At 38.4% G+C, this 19,097-nt stretch overlaps 2 protein-coding genes and 1 long non-coding RNA gene across 3 annotated transcripts in view; 2 read left to right on the top strand and 1 right to left on the bottom strand.

Annotated features, from left to right (window-relative positions):
- LOC103524787 (LIM domain and actin-binding protein 1) overlaps window positions 1-9,318 on the top strand; it is a gene marked incomplete at its 5' end in the record, with an annotated part of 29,608 nt that extends 20,290 nt beyond the window's left edge. Inside the window, 3 exons of the mRNA XM_026820075.1 lie at window positions 445-581; window positions 4,397-4,603; window positions 8,897-9,318. Of these exons, the coding sequence (XP_026675876.1) occupies window positions 445-581; window positions 4,397-4,603; window positions 8,897-9,196 (644 nt within the window). The remainder of the gene's footprint in view (window positions 1-444; window positions 582-4,396; window positions 4,604-8,896) is intronic.
- A 992-nt stretch (window positions 9,319-10,310) lies between these two features.
- LOC113465513 lies at window positions 10,311-11,008 on the bottom strand. Its single transcript, XR_003390203.1, has 2 exons — window positions 10,622-11,008; window positions 10,311-10,497 (listed from the first exon to the last, which is right to left on the bottom strand). It is a non-coding gene; the product is annotated as an uncharacterized LOC113465513 (long non-coding RNA).
- Window positions 11,009-17,459: 6,451 nt separating this feature from the next.
- LOC103524786 (pyruvate dehydrogenase phosphatase regulatory subunit, mitochondrial-like) overlaps window positions 17,460-19,097 on the top strand; it is a 28,601-nt gene continuing 26,963 nt past the window's right edge. The window contains exons 1-3 of the mRNA XM_026820073.1: window positions 17,460-17,666; window positions 17,847-18,040; window positions 18,481-18,693. Coding sequence (XP_026675874.1) covers window positions 17,601-17,666; window positions 17,847-18,040; window positions 18,481-18,693 — 473 coding nt within the window. The 5' untranslated portion in view covers window positions 17,460-17,600. The remainder of the gene's footprint in view (window positions 17,667-17,846; window positions 18,041-18,480; window positions 18,694-19,097) is intronic.

Raw genomic sequence — 19,097 nt, 5'->3', positions numbered from 1 at the left:
TCACTCGGGATATCTATCTTGGTCTGAAGATGATGTCCTGAGCGACATCGAAAGCTAAAATATTATTATTTTTATCTGAATTAATTTTTAATTTTTCCTTCACTTCTTTCATTCTTTCTTTTCTTTTCCTTTCTTTACTTCTTTATTATTATTTTTTTTTTTTCTTTATCTCTTCTTAACTTTACATCTTGCTTCATGTTTTTCTTTCTTTTTTCAAACTCTTCATCAAAAACATTTTTATATTCATTTCTTAGAACTCTTTTTGAAACTGACTTGGACATTTTTCGACTGCTCTGAATTTCCCTTTGAACGAACTCCGACAGATTTTTGAAGTTTGGCAAAGTTTGATTTTGCTGATTGGTTTTTCTGAGGCTTTGGTACAGACCCATTTTCTAAGTGAGGTCTTCAGTTCACTGACCTTATAATTTTAATTCTGGTTTCTCTCCTCCACAGGTCACACAGGGGACACTGCCAGTGAAGAGGAAGAAAGCTCGGAAGAAGAGGAGGAGGAAGAGGAGAGCGAGGGAGATGGAGATATTGTCCGAGCCTCAGATAAAATAGAAGATGAATTTCTTAAACAGGTGAGTGAGAGAGATAGAATAACCAATCATACAGGTAGCGCCTTGTAAGCGCTAGGTCGCGCATTCGATTCCCACCCGGAGGTTCGTTCTCGGAACGGCCTTATTTATCCTATCCTGTCTTCCTTCCTTTTCACCTCACTTTTGGAACGATAAGACTTTGGCAGTTACAGTTACCTGTATCAAACCTCTTGGAAAAAAAATCATTTCCCTACCACCCTAGTTAGCTTGAAAGCGCTAGTTTGCAGACTCCATTTCTGCCCTTGGCAAACTGTATCCTAAACAAGGAAGGATCGTTCTCGGAACGACGGGCTTTTTCCTATCCCTTCATTCCTCTTTGTTCGTTTTTGAGATTGCAAGATAGTTGTTATAATTCCCTCTATCAAAACTCTTTCAAGAAAAGTCTTTCCCCATGTTGCATTGGTTTCAAACTTTGGGGGAAAAAAAGCATCGGTTTCAAACTTTTAACCCATTTCAATCTCTTCCGCCCCGCAGGCCGCCCAGGTACACCTGACAGGCGGACCTCATCAGGTTTACCCCTTTAAAATTACTTTTTTCATAGGTTTTATTTTTGTTTATCTTTTCAATTTCTTATGCAGGAATAAATTAAAATGTACCTTAGGCAGATGATTCTAAAGATGACGCTGTGTCGTCTGAAAGATTCAACCCAAGTCCTTGACCTTTAGGTGTACCATCTCTCCATATCCTCTTATCTCACTGTCTTCTATAGAAATATTTGTATTTTAGTGGTCAAGAAGTGTCCAATTCTATAGAACTTATGTTCAGAGCAGTAGCGTGTCTTGAGATTTTCAAAATTAGAAACTACACTGAGAATAAAGTAGGGTGTCGGGCGGAAGCCCATCGAGTGGCTGGGTTCTGGAACTCTATATCAGGAATCTCGGCACCTGATTATAGCATTCCAACACCCTAAATCAGAGGAAATAACCCAGTAATAGAGTTCTTCCACCCTATATCTCCCCAAACTTTTCGCCCCCTATCAGTGATTTTTTCTCAGTGTAGGATTAAGGTCTGTTTTTCATTCCTACGCCGCATCGATGCGGCGTATGCGGCGTTCACTCTGCGTCAGGAGTGGGGTTAAAAAGTGGAAATTCAAATTTAACTGCTCATTCTGTAAAATTGGTTAAGAAAAATGAGATTTCTTTCCAAGGCTACCAATAACTCATCTTCTCTTGGAGTTCTATCAATATACATACTACCAAAATACGGTACAGGTGTTGGTATGGACTGACCACTTTTCACCAGCACATGTATGGCACTAACCACATCTTTGTGTATTAGACCGATGTCCTAATAACTGCTACCTTATTGTCAATTTGTGTCCTGGAAATTCCACAATCTAACCCCAACTCTATAACTCGATTTTGAAATGAACTCCTCATATAATTGAAAATTCTAGAAAAAAATGGAAAAGTTGACCTACCAGAAGTCATCATGGGGGACTGTAGACATTTTACTACCTTGAAGAGGACTGAAAAGTCCCTTCAACTCTGGTCCTTGTGGTCCCCCGGGGACAGTAAAGTCCCTTGAGACCGAAGTTATGTGTTACTATTCGTAATGTTGTCTAATAAGTATGTTGTTTATTTTACTGTTTTTGACACTAACCAAAGAATTTGTCTTTTCAGCTCGATCTTTGCTGAATTGTTTTTGGTCTTTCTTGTAAACTACTGTTATTGTGTTCAATGTTCATGTAACATTTTGTAACTTGTTAAATTATTTGTTATTGTTTTGGGAACCTACCGTCTAACTTTGTAGTGTACCTGTCGATTAACACTTGGTACCTTCCTAATAATAATACCTTCATAGGTTAATTTTGGATTTCCAACTTTTGTGTGGAATCATTTTTAAAGCATCATACATTTTACGAGTTTCCATTTCATTTCATTGCATATGTGGACATCTTTTGTGTACATATTTGCATGAAAGTTTTGAAGACCCGCGACTTACAAGGTAAACAAAAAGGCAACGTGGCTTTAACACCTATTAACCTAGCATAAGATGGTTCCATAACTTCATCCTTGTCTCTCATATCTCTGTTTCAGTAATGTCTCACTGCTCAATGCTCTCTCCATTATGCTCCATTCAACTTGATTGCTTCCCCAGTCAGGAATACAAGAAGCATGGTCACGTGGTAACGCGCTCGATTGCTATGCGGAAGGCCCCTTGTTTCTCATATCTCTGTTTCAGTAATGTCTCACTGCTCAATGCTCTCTCAGTTATGCTCGATTCAACTTGATTGCTTCCCCAGTTAGGGATACAAGAAGCATGGTCACGTGGTAACGCGCTCGATTGCTATGCGGAAAGCCCCGAGTTCGATTCGCGAAATTTTTCGAAACATAATCGACGAACATTTGAACTTTTTTGGACGAAAATATTCTGCTCTCTTAGAGATGAAGCTTCATAAGGGAATACACCCCCTTTTGGCTAAGCCTCTTTTAGCACTTATATGGGTGAAAAAAAAATAGTAATTTGAAAGGAAGGCTGGTTTTAGCCAGGATCTCCTTCACAATAGAATAACCCAAGCTTTCTTTTTCTTCATTCTTAACTGGGTTGGGTACCTACCCTCTACTCTCTGTAAGGAAACTTATGGTCCGTCGGGCCAGATTTTTTCAGTAAGAATTTAAACAGGTATGTATAACAATAGTTCCCAAATGATTTGGTTCAATGTTTCCTTCACTGAGTGTTACATACTTACATACCTATTGTATTCGCTTCGAACTTGATACTCATGTTGCATTATTTGTTAACAAAACGAAACTTTGTTTACGTCGAAAGCTTAATTCCCGTTGTCTACAGCCCTACACTAACATCTAACATGATAAAAATAGTAGACACATCTACCTAACATGATACAGTCAAACCTGGTTAAGTGGGAAACCTGGATAAGTGGGAAAAAATCATAGCCCCTTCATTTTTTACTAAAAATGGGAAATTCGAGCCTCTCTAAGTGGGAATGGCTTTTTACCAGCAACTCAGTTCGGAGGCTCTATCAGTGGGAATTTTGCCTCTGAAAGTGGGAAGTTGTTTCTGCGGACCTCTGTAACTGGGATTTTTTTGGAAATCTGACAAGCGCGTTTTTTTTTTTTTTGAAAGAAGAAATTCAAAATTCACAATTACCTCTATAACTGGGAATAGGAAAATGGCAACCTCTTTAAGTGGGACATTTTGTAACTGGGAAACCTGGATAAGTGGGAAAAAATTGCCGGTCCTTTGGATTCCCACTTAGACAGGTTCCACTGTAGGTTATGTTTGATATTTTGTTTCCTAATTGCTTCCTCTTCTGTCCCGTTCCAGGTATTTCCAAGAAGTCCCGCAGTCTGGATAGAATAACCAATCATACAGGTAGCGCCTTGTAAGCGCTAGGTCGCGCATTCGATTCCCACCCGGAGGTTCGTTCTCGGAACGGCCATATTTATCCTATCCTGTCTTCCTTCCTTTTCTCCTCACTTTTGGAACGATAAGACTTTGGCAGTTACAGTTACCTGTATCAAACCTCTTGAAAAAAAAAAAATCATTTCCCTACCACCCTAGTTAGCTTGAAAGCGCTAGTTTGCAGATTCCATTTCTGCCCTTGGCGAACTGTATCCTAAACAAGGAAGGATCGTTCTCGGAACGACGGGCTTTTTCCTATCCCTTCATTCCTCTTTGTTCGTTTTTGAGATGGCAAGATAGTTGTTATAATTCCCTCTATCAAACCTCTTTCAAGAAAAGTCTTTCCCCATGTTGCATTGGTTTCAAACTTTGGAAAAAAAGCGTCGGTTTCAAACTTTTAACCCATTTCAATCTCTTCCGCCCCGCAGGCCGCGCGCGCCGAACGCGCCAAAGCCCTCGCGGCCAAGTTCGAACACTGGGAACCCGAGAAGCAATCTGGCAACAACGCCATCACCATGTTGGATTCAGAACAGGCATCACTGGATTCTACCAAGAGTCTGAGGGCGAGATTTGAGTCGCTCAACTCCGCCGAAACCACGGTCGAGAAGCCCAAACCCCGAGTGAACCGATTTGTGGTGAGTACCCTGCCTGTGGGTATTTAAACCCCCCAACCTTTCCAACACCGAGAGATAGAACCCCTTACCTATCTCACGGACTCGGAAAGTATCTGCCTCGCTTTGTCACGCCCGCCTGGTAAACAGAAGGGCGTGGGTTCAAACCCTCGCCCGAGAGATGGAGTTACTTTTCCCTCAATGTTTATTTATTTGTTTACACGCTAAGCATCAAGGCCATGTGTGACAGTAATTGTATTGAAAGTATCTGCCTCGCTTTGTCACGCCCGCCTGGTAAACAGAAGGGCGTGGGTTCAAACCCTCGCCCGAGAGATGGAGTTACTTTTCTCTCAATGTAATTTGGAAATTTTGTGAATTTGACCATACAACACACTAACTTGTTTGATGTGTGGATAACTTTGGCAGCTTTTGAGTGTGCCGACTCGATTTTGAGTATGATTAACAACTGGAAAAGCTTGATGTAAAATATGATAGTCAAAGTGGTATTTTTTCTGTATGAATCTAATGAATCCATCGAATCGAGATTCTCTTTCACAAAAAAAAAAAATGTATTTTGAAAATCCAGGAATGGCATTGTTAAATCCATCGAATCCAGATATTTGAATAATAATAATAAGTTTGTTCTTTCTTTACAATATTCTTAACATGATTATTCTTCATCATCCCTGTAAGTACTTCTGTACTTTAAGGACCATAACTTCTTATTATGTAATGTATTCTTGATTTAATTCATTTTTCATTTAATTCATTTTTAATCCATGGAATCCGGCCGGATTCATTGGATTCGATGGAATAAAAAAAAAACTAATATCTGACTTATCAGCTTATCACCACACATTGAGATTCAAATTGATCCAATTAGATTAGGCAATCAGATTGTTGGACAATTTTGGATTAAGATGTCAATCAGATTGTTTAATCCAATTGGGTTAATTTTAATCAAAGTCTTACGTATTCTGCCGCTTTTAATCATTTCCGCCGCATAATCAAGCCGCCGCTAGGCATTTAATCAAAGTCTGGTACCCCGACTCTTTAGACATATTTGCTTGTCTAATGTGTTTAATCCAATTGGGTTAATTTTAATCAAAGTCTTACGTATTCTGCCGCTTTTAATCATTTCCGCCGCATAATCAAGCCGCCGCTACGCATTTAATCAAAGTCTGGTACCCCGACTCTTTAGACATATTTGCTTGTCTAATGTTATCTTGCCTTTTGTTCAAATTTAACCACGGGTTTGCTTACTTATTCATTATTATTTTTAATTTGATGTTGTGTTATTTATTATTTCATCACGCATTGAACTTTGTTTTATTATTTTTATTTTAATATTTATTTTACTTTTAAAATCACAAAAACTGTTTGAAAAATAATCCTTAAGTTTTATAAAATCATAGTTTTACTTTTTTTCTTAAGTTTTGTTTTTATTTTTGCTTTTTTACCAATGTAATTTTCCGCATTGATTTCATTTGTAATAATATTTTCATCAAAGAATTTAAATTTTCGCATTTAATAATTTTAATTTTATTCCATGTCTGTTTTAAACATAACTCTTACCTACACTGCATGTTATGTTTTGTCCTGTATTAACCCAATACCCCCCTGCCTTTCATCGCAAGCCCAAAGCATGGTGAGTTCATTTTATTAATATTTTGTTGCTTTATTAATTTAATTTTAGTTTATTTTGGTTTTCACATTAACTGTGTCCGTGCGGAAAGCCCCGAGTTCGATTCGCGAAATTTTTCGAAACATAATCGACGAACATTTGAACTTTTTTTGAACGAAAATATTCTGCTCTGTTAGAGATGAAGCTTCATAAGGGAATACACCCCCTTTTAGCGGAAAGCCCCGAGTTCGATTCGCGAAATTTTTCGAAACATAATCGACGAACATTTGAACTTTTTTTGAACGAAAATATTCTGCTCTCTTAGAGATGAAGCTTCATGAGGGAATACACCCCCTTTTACGGGGCGTATACCTACCTCCTTTGTTAAGGCAAAATGACGAATTTTTGGGTTTGGCGAAATTATTTGTCTTTTCTAGGTAGCTACATCTTGTGTCGTCTAATACAAAGGTGTCAAATTTCTCAAGGGAATATACCTCCCTTTATTAGGCCATATTTCCCCTCTACTGGGGAACATTTTGATCCATAATCCAACCAATGTTTTACTCTTTGCTATTTAAACAACCAATGGTCTGATCAAATCATGGTTTCACGCCATTGGGGCATAAGTGCTCCCTGGGTTGGAATTTCAATTAGCTATAATCTTTTTATTATTGTTTTTATTTTGTACATACTGTGGGTTTATTTTATACTTCAGTTTTACTACTGTGGGTTTATTGGCTTTTGTTTATATGGGAGTTTAGATTATCACTATTCACTATTATTTACTACCTACTTTATTAGTTTCCTATTTTATAAGGTCCTTATTTCTGATTACAACTCTTCCATTTCACTATCTCTCTCTCCCCTCTTTCTTCTGTTCCGCCTTCCTCTTTTCCTCCTCCTCCTCCTCCTCCTCCTTCTTCTTCTTCTTCTTCTTCTTCTTCTTCTTCTTCTTCTTCTTCTTCTTCTTCTTCTTCTTTTCTTCCTCCTCCTCCTTCTTCTTCTTTTCTTCCTCCTCCTCCTCCTCCTCCTCCTTCTTCTTCTTCTTTTCTTCCTCCTCCTCCTTCTTCTTCTTCTTTTCTTCCTCCTCCTTCTTTTCTTCCTCCTCCTCCTCCTTCTTTTCTTCCTCCTCCTTCTTCTTCTTTTCTTCCTCCTCCTTCTTTTCTTCCTCCTCCTCCTCCTTCTTTTCTTCCTCCTCCTTCTTCTTTTCTTCCTCCTCCCGTGTTACTCCCCCATCCCAGCTCGGCTAAATGATAGGCTACCGCAGCTCCCATAACTCCTCCTCCACATATAACCACCTTGATTGACGACGGCAAGTTGGACCCATCATAGTTAAGATCCGGCTTCTTCTCAACACTATACGGACTGACAGGACATGAAAAAGATGCGGGAACAAGGAAGGGATACATCCGTTGTATTCACGGAAATAGATGTGGCCATCTTGATCTCGAACCACTGTAAAGGGAAGACGGGATTATAATAAAATAAAATTGGTTATTTACTTTAAATTATTATTTTGTTCTTAAAAAAATTAGAGCTTTTTTCATTCAATGTAATAAATAGCCCCTGATTTTTCGATGATTTGAATTTTTGGCCTGAAATAAAATGCCTATTTCTACTTCTTTGGTGCTGGATTACTAAGCTGTGTCCACAGATAGTCGATCAACGTCAAATGAAACCGTACACTGCCTCGACAACATCTCCACACATAGTCGACATCGGCGATCGACGGGGTGAATCTATGTTTTCGAGGCAGTGTGGACGGTTTCAGTCGACCTCGATCGACGGCGTCGACTATTTATGGACACAGCTTTAGAAAATATTCAAGCAACTCACAATTCACAATAGCTTAGATTGGCTTAAATGAAATAACTGTTCTCCACAGAAAACCATGAAAATTTAGACCCTCATTTCATTCAGCCCATACTGACCTGGTGTTAAAGGGCTCAGATTGTCAATGGGTCTGGTATGCAGATAATAATGTTCCACTGGATGCAAAGGTACTTTCACCGGGGGGTCACTTAGCAAACCTAAGTGTATATTTCAAGGTACGATATTCTTTTAGAAAAGTCTTTCTGTTTCTAACTCTAGAATATAACATTGTCGTGTGTATTGCTATAAGATATTATTCTTTGCAATTCAATTCTTACTCCCCCTTTAACACTCGTTTGTTTTTAATTATTAATAAAAAATAATGATCTTCTTCCATGTTTTTTGTTTATTGTTTGTATCATCCTAAAGCTGTGTCCACGTATAATCGACGCGATGCAACGGTCGATAGTCGACTGACAGAATCCATGAAGTCCACACTTCATTGAACGATGCTCGTTGTCGATTAAATGTGGACACAGCTTAGTAGGTTTCATCGAACGTCACAAAAGATCTATTTATAGGATCTACTATGTCCTTTTTCGTGCCGGCTACCAGTTCCAAAATAGCTGTGAAGATAATCCTAGTGTGTGCTTTACCCTACCAAACGCTTACTGAAAAACCCCCAACTAATAACACACCCCCTCCTCTTCTTTTCAGAACCAACCCGAAGCTAGATCTATTTATAGGATCTACTATGTCCTTTTTCGTGCCGGCTACCAGTTCCAAAATAGCTGTGAAGATAATCCTAGTGTGTGCTTTAACCTACCAAACGCTTACTAAAAACCCCCAACTAATAACACACCCCCTTCTCTTCTTTTCAGAACCAACCCGAAGCCCCCAGTAACGGCACGGGCAACCCGTCCTCCCTCTGTTTCGCCTGTAACAAGAAGGTCTACCCCCTCGAGAAGATCGAAACAGATGGCAAGCTGTTTCACCGTGCGTGTTTCAGATGCACTCAGTGTTGCACTGTGCTCCGCATGGAATCCTATACGATGAACAATGGTCATCTGTACTGTCTGCCTCACTTCAAGCAGCTGTTCATATCCCGTGGGAACTATGACGAAGGGTTCGGCAGTGATCAGCATAAGAGGAAATGGCAGCCGGTGGCCACCGCGAATTGACGGGCTGACAACGGTCTAAAAGGCCCGGTTCAATCCGACAAAAAGGCCGACAACTGTCGAAAACGCGGTCCGGTTTGGTCCGACAAGATGGTATCTGACTCAATATCGATTACCTTTTCCACAAATTAACGGGCCGACAACGTTCTAAAAGCGGTCCGATAAGACGGTAATTGACTCGATATTGAGTTTTGTCGAAAACGCGGTCCGGTTTGGTCCGACAAGATGGTATCTGACTCAATATCGATTACCTTTTCCACAAATTAACGGGCCGACAACGGTCTAAAAGCGGTCCGACAAGACGGTAATTGACTCGATATTGAGTTGCCCCCTCCTGACTCTGTAAAAAGAACGGACGAGACTGTCTACCTGAAGGGTTTTGAACTCCACCAAACAGTAATATTGAGCGGTGACAGAAAATATAGAATTTGTCATAGAAAATGATTGGTTTGTGACCGAACATGACCCAATTTTGTCATTTTCTTGGTAGGGTCTATCTGCTTGTGAGCAAATCCCATGAGAATGGTCCTTTGGAAATGAGTGACTATTTGAACTTATGGGAGAAAAATTAACATGGTCTGATTTGGTGTTATTTGACTCTGAAAAGCATTGTTTCGTCAGTCTTTGTTTCGAGATCACAATAAATTAGCGGCGTAAACCTAATGCTATCTGTTTTCCTTTGGTTTTATTTGAATCATTTGGTTTGGAATGTGCCAATTTTTTTATTTCAATTTTCTCCCCCAAATGATTTTTTTTTTTTTTTTACAATAAAAATGGGCTAAAGCAAAAAAGCAAAAATTTCTAAAGAAGGTTTGTAGATATTTTCTCGAGAGAATGTACGGCATTGTTTCGTCAGTCTTTGTTTCGAGATCACAATAAATTAGCGGCGTAAACCTAATGCTATCTGTTTTCCTTTGGTTTTATTTGAACCATTTGGTTTGGAATGTGCCAATTTTTTTATTTCAATTTTCTCTCCCCAAATGATTTTTTTTTACAATAAAAATGGGCTAAAGCAAAAATTTCTAAAGAAGATTTGTAGGTATTTGCACGAGAGAATGTACAGTTCTCTTCAAAACTTTGTAATTTGTAGGTAGGTACAAATTTTTCATATCGGCTATTGTTTTATTATTTATTCCCATTACTTTTTTGTTAAACAATTGTTGTACTTAAGCAAACTGTTTAATGTTGTACTTACTCGGTTGTACTTATCAAAGGCTATGTCTGGGGCGACACTGAGGTTAAACTTATTGGATTTAAATCAGCCAATTCGATCGGAGAGACTGAAATTCAATTTAATTTAGTACCTAATCTAAATTGGTTTATTTTAATCTAACGTTTAAAATCAGCCAATCATTTTGTTTAATCCAAATGGATTTACTTGAATTCCAAGTTCGATCGGAGAGACTGAAATTCAATTTAATTTAGTACCTAATCTAAATTGGTTTATTTTAATCTAACGTTTAAAATCAGCCAATCATTTCGTTTATTCCAAATGGATTTACTTGAATTCCAAGTGTAATCCCAAATCGTGTACATCCACAGCCCTTAATAATATAGGTGAAGTTTTTAACGAATGTACTTACACTAGGTATATTATCCTTTTTTTAGGCTTTTAATTTTAAGCCTAATTCCCATTTTAGTTCAGGTCACCCTCCTGTCACAGTACAGTCAAAAATATTCTTACTGGCAATAGATCAGTTGCGCTTACTTGGGTGATGTTTTAAAGTCATAGAGCAGGAAAAATGAGGACTAAACGGAATTTTTCTTTTTCTTCTACGACTTTTATATTCCGAGATAAATCGATTAAAAAAGTGCCGGTAAATCGTGAACTTTGACGTCACGGCATACGCTCCCGTAGGCGATGACGTCACATCAAATGTCCTGAGCAAAGCTCCCTTGCAGGCAACGCATTAATGTGTTTGTGCGCATACGTTTCTGCGCAGTTTTTTCTGCTCCTCCGCTAGCGCGCTTGCATACTGACGCTACCTAGCGGAAGACGAAAATACACCCGGTTTTGGGGGGAATTTTGGGTTTTTTTTTTTTTTTTTTTTTTTTTTTTTTTTTTTTTTTGCAAAAACCTTGTTGTTAAATAAAGAATAATAAAGAATATTTACTCTCATATTTTAGATGAAAGTCAAAAATAATGGACGTGATATTTTTGATGCTATAACTACATAACTACTATGTACCTACTTAAGTACTTAGTACCTACTTACATATGTTCATAATTATGTTATGATTTGAAGTTTTTTATAAAATAATAATAATAAATATTAAAAAAAAAGATGACAAAAAATGGAACTGACGTCACAACGTCGCGTCGTTCAAAGTAAAAGTTGATCCTCTTATCTAAGAGGTTACAAGTTTAGATCCCAATTTGATAATTTACGAAAAATCGCGTCCACTAAATTTAATACGTCCAGTTTTATGACTGGGGAGATGACAATCGTTAAGTGTGTCGTAAAAAATTAAAAATGGAAAGTTGATTACTTGATTAGTTAGATAGTAGCTGTCAAGACAAGGTCTTCTTTCTAGTTAGAGGAGATTTCTGGCGATAGTCTACGCGTAAAGTGGTACTTACTTACTGGGTACTGAGATTATTAAGTATGAATTATGTCGTACCAAACCGGGCAACTTTGCTTTGGCCAGCCACTCACTATCAGGTACAACTGATCAGGTCTACCTGATATCTCATGAGCACACACACTATCAGGTAGAACTGACAGGCGGACCTCATCAGGTTTACCCCTTTAAAATTACTTTTTTCATAGGTTTTATTTTTGTTTATCTTTTCAATTCCTTATGCAGGAATAAATTAAAATGTACTTTAGGCAGATAAGCGAATACAATAGTCCGTCCACTATACCTTTTATTATTAGTAATAATAAAGGAAGGACGGACAATTTGTACATGACCTTTGCAAGGGATCAAAATTATCGCACCAAACTCATTCTTTTCCTTGAATGTGGAACGAAGGTAATAAACGTCCTCCAAACCTAGAAAACCTAGAAATAACCTCATCATAACCTTTTGTATCCTTAATTGCAAAAAGAGGGTTGATTTTGCCGATGAGTCTTCTTTGTGAAAACAAAGCCGATTTTTATTACGTACACCTTGAGTCACTTTTTTCCAAGAAAAATGTAGGGTTTGAATTTGAATTGAATACCTTGAATGAGTTACGTAAGCGTTACCCTAATGTTATCTTGTTATAGTGGTCGTTGTACTTTGTACTTCATTCGGACACCATGGTGTCTTAAATACCCATCTCATCATCTTCATCTTGGACATTTGGCATTTCTATGAGACCATTACCTGCTCACTGTCGGACTATACCCTTTATAGGTATTGATTGTGTTACCGAATTCCCACATAGCCTTCCACTGAATTCTTGTGCCTTGAATGAGTTACGTAAGCGTTACCCTAATGTTATCTTGTTATAGTGGTCGTTGTACTTTGTACTTCATTCGGACACCATGGTGTCCTAAATACCCATGTCATCATCTTTATTTTGTGCATTTGGCATCTCTATGAGACCATTACCTGCTCACTGTCGGACTATACCCTTTATAGGTATTGATTGTGTTACCGAATTCCCACATAGCCTTCCACTGAATTCTTGTGTCCACACTAGTGTACTTTTGTTCAATATTGAAAAGTTGACCATCAACACCCAGATTCTGAGAGTTAGTATTTCAGTCTCTTGAACTTTGTCCTTTGCAATGTTTGCATTTTGTATCTCTGTGGGAGTGTGGGCTGTGGTGTCAATAGGTAGGTGGGCGCTTTATATCTTGTTAATAACGTTAAGATACGGTGCATACAGTCAAATTTTTCGAAACCTATCGGGCGCCCGAAGTGCGGAGCAAAACGTTCCGTATGACCCCGCCTCGCGACGACCAAGTCAAGGTGATTTTCGTGACGTCACGTGATTTGATTGTGACGTCATGTGATTTGGAGTGTGACGTCATACGAGTAATATTGTGAATGACTTCACTTGAAGGTGTTTGTGCCGCCTTGCTTGTACCGTATTTTTTGTAGGAGCTCCAAACTTTGAACTTTTCTGTCGAAATCATTCTGTCTTTCTGTCGTTCATCGTCGGACCGTCAGTCAAAATCAAACATTAAACAAACAAAGTAAAATAATAAATAGTAGATAATAATTTAATATTAAACTAATTCGTCGCCAGCCCGGTTAGCTTCGAAGGTAGCTCGTCTGCCTTGTAACCGTTAGGTCGCCGGTTCGATTCCCGTCCGGGGCGGATTTTATCCAAAATAGATTCAGTTTGTTATCGGAATGGCTGGCTTTCTCCTATCCTGTCTTTCCTCGCCTTCGGGACGATAAAACCTTGGCAGTTACAGTTCCCTCTATCAAACCTCTTTACTAAAGAAAAAGAAATAAAAAAGTCTGTTCTTTTTTTTAACCTTCAAAATTTAACTGCTCATTCTGTAAAATTGGTTAAGAAAAATGAGATTTCTTTCCAAGGCTACCAATAACTCATCTTCTCTTGGAGTTCTTTCTATCAATATACTACCAAAATACGGTACAGGTGTTGGTATGGACTGACCACTTTTCACCAGCACATGTATGGCACTAACCACATCTTTGTATATTAGACCCGATGTCCTAATAACTGCTACCTTATTGTCACTTTGCGTCCTAGTACTTTGTTTTGGAAATTCCACAATCTAACCCCAACTCTATAACTCGATTTTGAAATGAACTCCTCATATAATTAAAAATTCTAGAAAAAAAATGGAAAAGTTGACCTACCAGAAGTCATCATGAGGGACTGTAGACCTTTTACTACCTTGAAGAGGACTGAAAAGTCCCTGGTCCCTGTGGGTCCCCGGGGACAGAAAAGTCTCTTTAGACCGGAGTTATGTGTTGCTCTGTTGCTATTCGTATTGTTGTCTAATATGTTGTTTATTATTTTACTGTTTTTGACACTAACCAAAGAATTTGTCTTTTCAGCTCGATCTTTGCTGAATTGTTTTTGGTATTTCTTGTAAACTACTGTTATTGTGTTCAATGTTCATGTAACATTTTGTAACTTGTTAAATTATTTGTTATTATTTTGGGAACCTACCGTTTAACTTTGTAGTGTACCTGTCGATTAACACTTGGTACCTTAATAATACCTTCATAGTTAAATTTTGGATTTCCAACTTTTGTGTGGAATCATTTTTAGAGCATCATACATTTTACGAGTTTCCATTTCATTTCATTGCATATGTGGACATCTTTTGTGTACATATTTGCATGAAAGTTTTGAGAGGGTTTGAAGTTGTATCTGTTTAAAGTCTTCAGGCATCACACTTTCGCAAGAATTTAATTAAAACACTTCAATTTTCACTTTTGTACTCTCAAATTTTTGGACTTAAAAATACAATTCCGAAAAATTACAAAAATATTTTCACATACCTATGACCTACCTTAAGCACTGATGCACAGTGCACCCTTTCACAAAATCACAATGTGAACTTCACTTCACACTCAGAACAACATGAGCCATGTTATATTTTTTGTACTTTTGGTTCAAGAAGAAGAAGAAGAAGAAGAGAGACTTGCTCGGCCTTGCAAGGATGACGTTGCTTGACTACAACAGTCCGGCTTTCTAGTTCCAACTTTTCGGCCAAACTCACATTTTAGTTCTAATTGGCATTTGTAGAATTTGCCAGTATTTTAACAGTCTGGTAATATCTCAGTCTAATAATCTTAAGGAACCTCCAGTTTTGGTGGCTTTAGTTTGGGTTTAGCCTAACGTGTTGAGTTCGTTTTAACATTACTACTGTTTGTTTCATAACCTTTTAGATAGATTTACCCACTGTTGTTTTTAAAATGAAGGTATGTAATGATAGAAAATGAAAGTAGATCAAATGTCAAAATGAGTCAATTTGCCAAAACATTAGGTATTATATAAAAGTCACAATTTAAACTAAAGAGTTAAGTTTACCTTAGATCACAAATTAAACTAAAGAAAATTTATTATTTGGGGTCGAGTGGATTGGAACACATCACATGCCTTCAGGCACAATCCTTACATTTGAGGTAAATTTATTGTGCAGAAACATACAAAAAAATCTTTCTTTCCCATTATACAGGATGTAACTAATCCTCTTCTTCTTCCTCACATACAACTAAAGAAAACTTGTTATTTGGGGTCGAGTGGATTGGAACACATCACATGCCTTCAGGCACAATCCTTACATTTGAGGTAAATTTAATGTGCAGAAACATACAAAAAAATCTTTCTTTCCCATTATACAGGATGTAACTAATCCTCTTCTTCTTCTTCTTCTTCCTCACATATAGGGTGACTCACCAGACCGCGAAGTATTCCGCGATCCTAACATAGTTCGTGCCGAGGACCCTATAGAAGACGACAGCAGTCTGGTTGTCAAGTCTGCCACGGCGTCCAAAATGCTGTCCATATTCAGACAAATGGAAGAGGCCGCGTCCAAAGAGGTCATACCCGATGGACCCAAACCCCTTGGGGCATAAGTGCTCCCTGGGTTGGAATTTCAATTAGCTATAATCTTTTTATTATTGTTTTTATTTTGTACATACTGTGGGTTTATTAGTTTATTTTATACTTCAGTTTTACTATTGGCTTTTGTTTATATGGGAGTTTAGATTATCACTATTCACTATTATTTACTACCTACTACCTACTACCTACTTTATTAGTTTCCTATTTTATAAGGTCCTTATTTCTGATTACAACTCTTCCATTTCACTATCTCTCTCCCCTCTTCCTTCTGTTCCGCCTTCCTCTTTTCCTCCTCCTCCTCCTTCTTCTTCTTCTTCTTTTCTTCCTCTTCCTCCTTCTTCTTTTCTTCCTCCTTCTCCCCCTTATTACTCGTCTAGTCAGTACTTAAAAGATTTCACGAACCTTAGTCATTAAGGTGTGTCCACACATAGTCGATGTCGATTCACATCGATCGACTATGTGCGGACACACCTTTAGAAGAAATAAATGATTTGAATTTCTTTTTTACTTTATTGTGTAAGTCGATGAAAATCTTGTTTGCAAAGATATCTATAATTTATCCATAATCATAACAGTGCGGGGGTAATGCACTGAACGATATGTCCCTCATTTTAAATTAATTTTTAACCAATAAAAATTATTCTTTTTACTATTTGATATTGTAGCGTTTGTTATTTCCATTCTGTCTATTGTCTACTTTCTTTTATCTATGCCACCATAGCTTTCCTTGCAAGCTTGGTATCAACTGTGCCCTGTCAAATATTTCAAGGTACGATATTCTTTTAGATTTGCCATCGTCAATCAAGGTGGTTATATGTGGAGGAGGAGTTATGGGAGCTGCGGTAGCCTATCATTTAGCCGAGCTGGGATGGGGGAGTAACACGGTGCTGATTGAACAGGGCAGGTAATTATCTAAAACTAATGGTGTGTCCACAATGAAGACATTAGCCTTAGACCCAACAACAGGTGCCGCACCCCAAGACACGCTAGACCAAAATCTAGCAACATTAAATTGCAAAATTTATTATTTTGCTACAGCAGCAGGGAACAAGATTAACCAGTTCGTGATGTCCCATCCTGTTATTGTCACCTGTCGTTATACAGTCTGTGGTCAATGTTGTTTAACTTTGGGGGGTTTTGAGGAACTAGGAACTAGTGGGAATGTCTTATCGTTCCGAGATCAAAGAGAGACGGAGGATAGGATAGTAGAAAGCCAGCCGTTCCGAGAAAGAACCTTATCTGTTCAGTAAAAAGTTTGGTCTGGGGCGCGAACTGAACCCGGGACCTAGCGCTGAGACCTTAGAAGGTAGGCGCGCTACCCTCCAAAGTAAGTAGGCTGGCCAACTCATTTAAGTAATGGGGACTTTTGCCTTCTACATATTTGGCGACAAGCTACTCTCGCCCAACATCTTTATTGCCATCCAGACTGATCGGGGCTAAGGAAAAGGTACGTATTTTGATCAGATAGTCACCCGTACAGATACCAACCACGCACAACGTTGCTTAACTTCAGTGATCCATAAAGAACTTACTGGAGAATTAAACCACGCATAGCCCCTGGCACGTCACTTAGGTATTAGGTATCGCTTGTATGAAGATAAAATACCGCCTTGAAACTTTCTAGTGACGCAACACGCATCACATATTTTTCAAAAACTCCCGCCACTGCTCTACTGATAAGGAAAATTTTCTCTGTGCACTAAAAAAACCTCTGTGGTACTGATAAGAATGTTTACATTTGAGATTTTGAATTTTGAAATCAAAAATTTTAAATGAAATTTTTGTGGAAAATTTCAATTTAATTAATTAATTTAATCCAAGGAGTGCTTTATCTAAAATTTTAACTGTCACATTATGAAGGTAATACTGTCTAGCATAGCCACTTTGACACCTTGAGTTTTCACCAATGCTTCCCTTGCTATGATGCGACTGCAACTGCTGCTCAGAATCCGAGAAACATCCAGCCGAATTAGCAAACCTTTCCTGGTTCCTCTCTCTCTCAATCTATCTCTCTCTCTCTCTCTCTCTCTCTCTCTCTCTTTGAGTCAGAGTCCGTGTAAAGCGAGGAGATCCGTGATAGATTTGAGCAGCGACAGTTGCACGAGACGACAAGACCTAAATGGAGACAAAAGAACCATCACTAAGGGGCCTTGCCCTATGGTCCTGGTTCCCGCATCTTTTTCATGTCCTGTCAGTCCGTATAGTGTTGAGAAGAAGCCGGATCTTAACTACGATGGGTCCAATTTGCCATCGTCAATCAAGGTGGTTATATGTGGAGGAGGAGTTATGGGAGCTGCGGTAGCCTATCATTTAGCAGAGCTGGGATGGGGGAGTAACACGGTGCTGATTGAACAGGGCAGGTAATTATCTAAAACTAATGGTGTGTCCACAATGAGGACCTTAGACCCATAGTTGGAGCTATGGTCAAGGCTCTCTTGAAGCCATTTATATTCATTGGTTTGGTTTGTTGAGGGTCAGGGCTCTGTTGTGGACGCCTACTAAGTGTCCACTTTCAAAAGCTACCTATTACACAAGTTAGCTCGTGCAAAAACTTGCTGTGTGTTTTCCTGTGGCTTGCTGTATGCTGTGTTTCTTGTTCAAGCCAACTTGTACTTGTACATTATAAGCTCTTTGCCAGTGGACACTTCTGGGCAATAAGACCTTAGCAGTAACACTTCCTTTTTGGTGGGAAAAAAACATCAGTACCTAGGTACGCATTTTCCTAGCACAATTCATGTTTGCCATACTTAATGACCACAAAAAAAAATCCTTAATAACAAAATGTCTTCTTTGTTTTCAGAGTGGGAGGTGGTACAACCTGGCATTCATCAGGTTTGGTTGGTGTATTCAAACCAAGCCTAGCTCAAGTAAAGTTATGTCAGTCGAGTGTAGATCTTTATCAGCATTTAGAGAACCAAGGACATCCTACGGGATGGAAGAAGACCGGGAGCTTATGTGTAGCGAGGACTTGGGACAGGATGATAGCTTTCCGGAGAATGAAGGCTCAGTCGGTGTAAGTTGGAGAGGATTCTCACATGAGTTGATAAGGATTTGGTGATTAAACAGAACAGAAAATGGGTTTAAATGGAATCAAACCAAGAATGTGTTATAGCTTATAGAGACATGATTAGGAACTACCTATATAGAGAGAAGAGGAATGTCATGGAACATTATAGATGGTGAGGAAAAGTTCAGACACAGAACATGGCAGCAAGGCTTTATAAACCAACCCATCAATTACCTATCATGGAATGGAAAAGATATATGTGTGTATGTAATAGGTAGCCTGTACTGTCTATTGAAATAATGGTGTTCATCTAATAACTAGGTATTGAAGATTTTTTTTTTTTTTTTTTTTCCCATGTTTTTAATTTTCACTATTTTTTTGTTTTTTTTAGGGCATGGAATATCGAGTGT

The sequence above is a fragment of the Diaphorina citri genome, unplaced genomic scaffold (genome assembly GCF_000475195.1).
Source record: "Diaphorina citri unplaced genomic scaffold, Diaci psyllid genome assembly version 1.1 scaffold119, whole genome shotgun sequence".
NCBI classification, from domain to species: Eukaryota; Metazoa; Arthropoda; class Insecta; order Hemiptera; family Psyllidae; genus Diaphorina; species Diaphorina citri.
The sequence above is the reverse complement of the archived record's forward strand: the minus strand, read 5'-3'. Positions and strand labels throughout refer to the sequence as shown.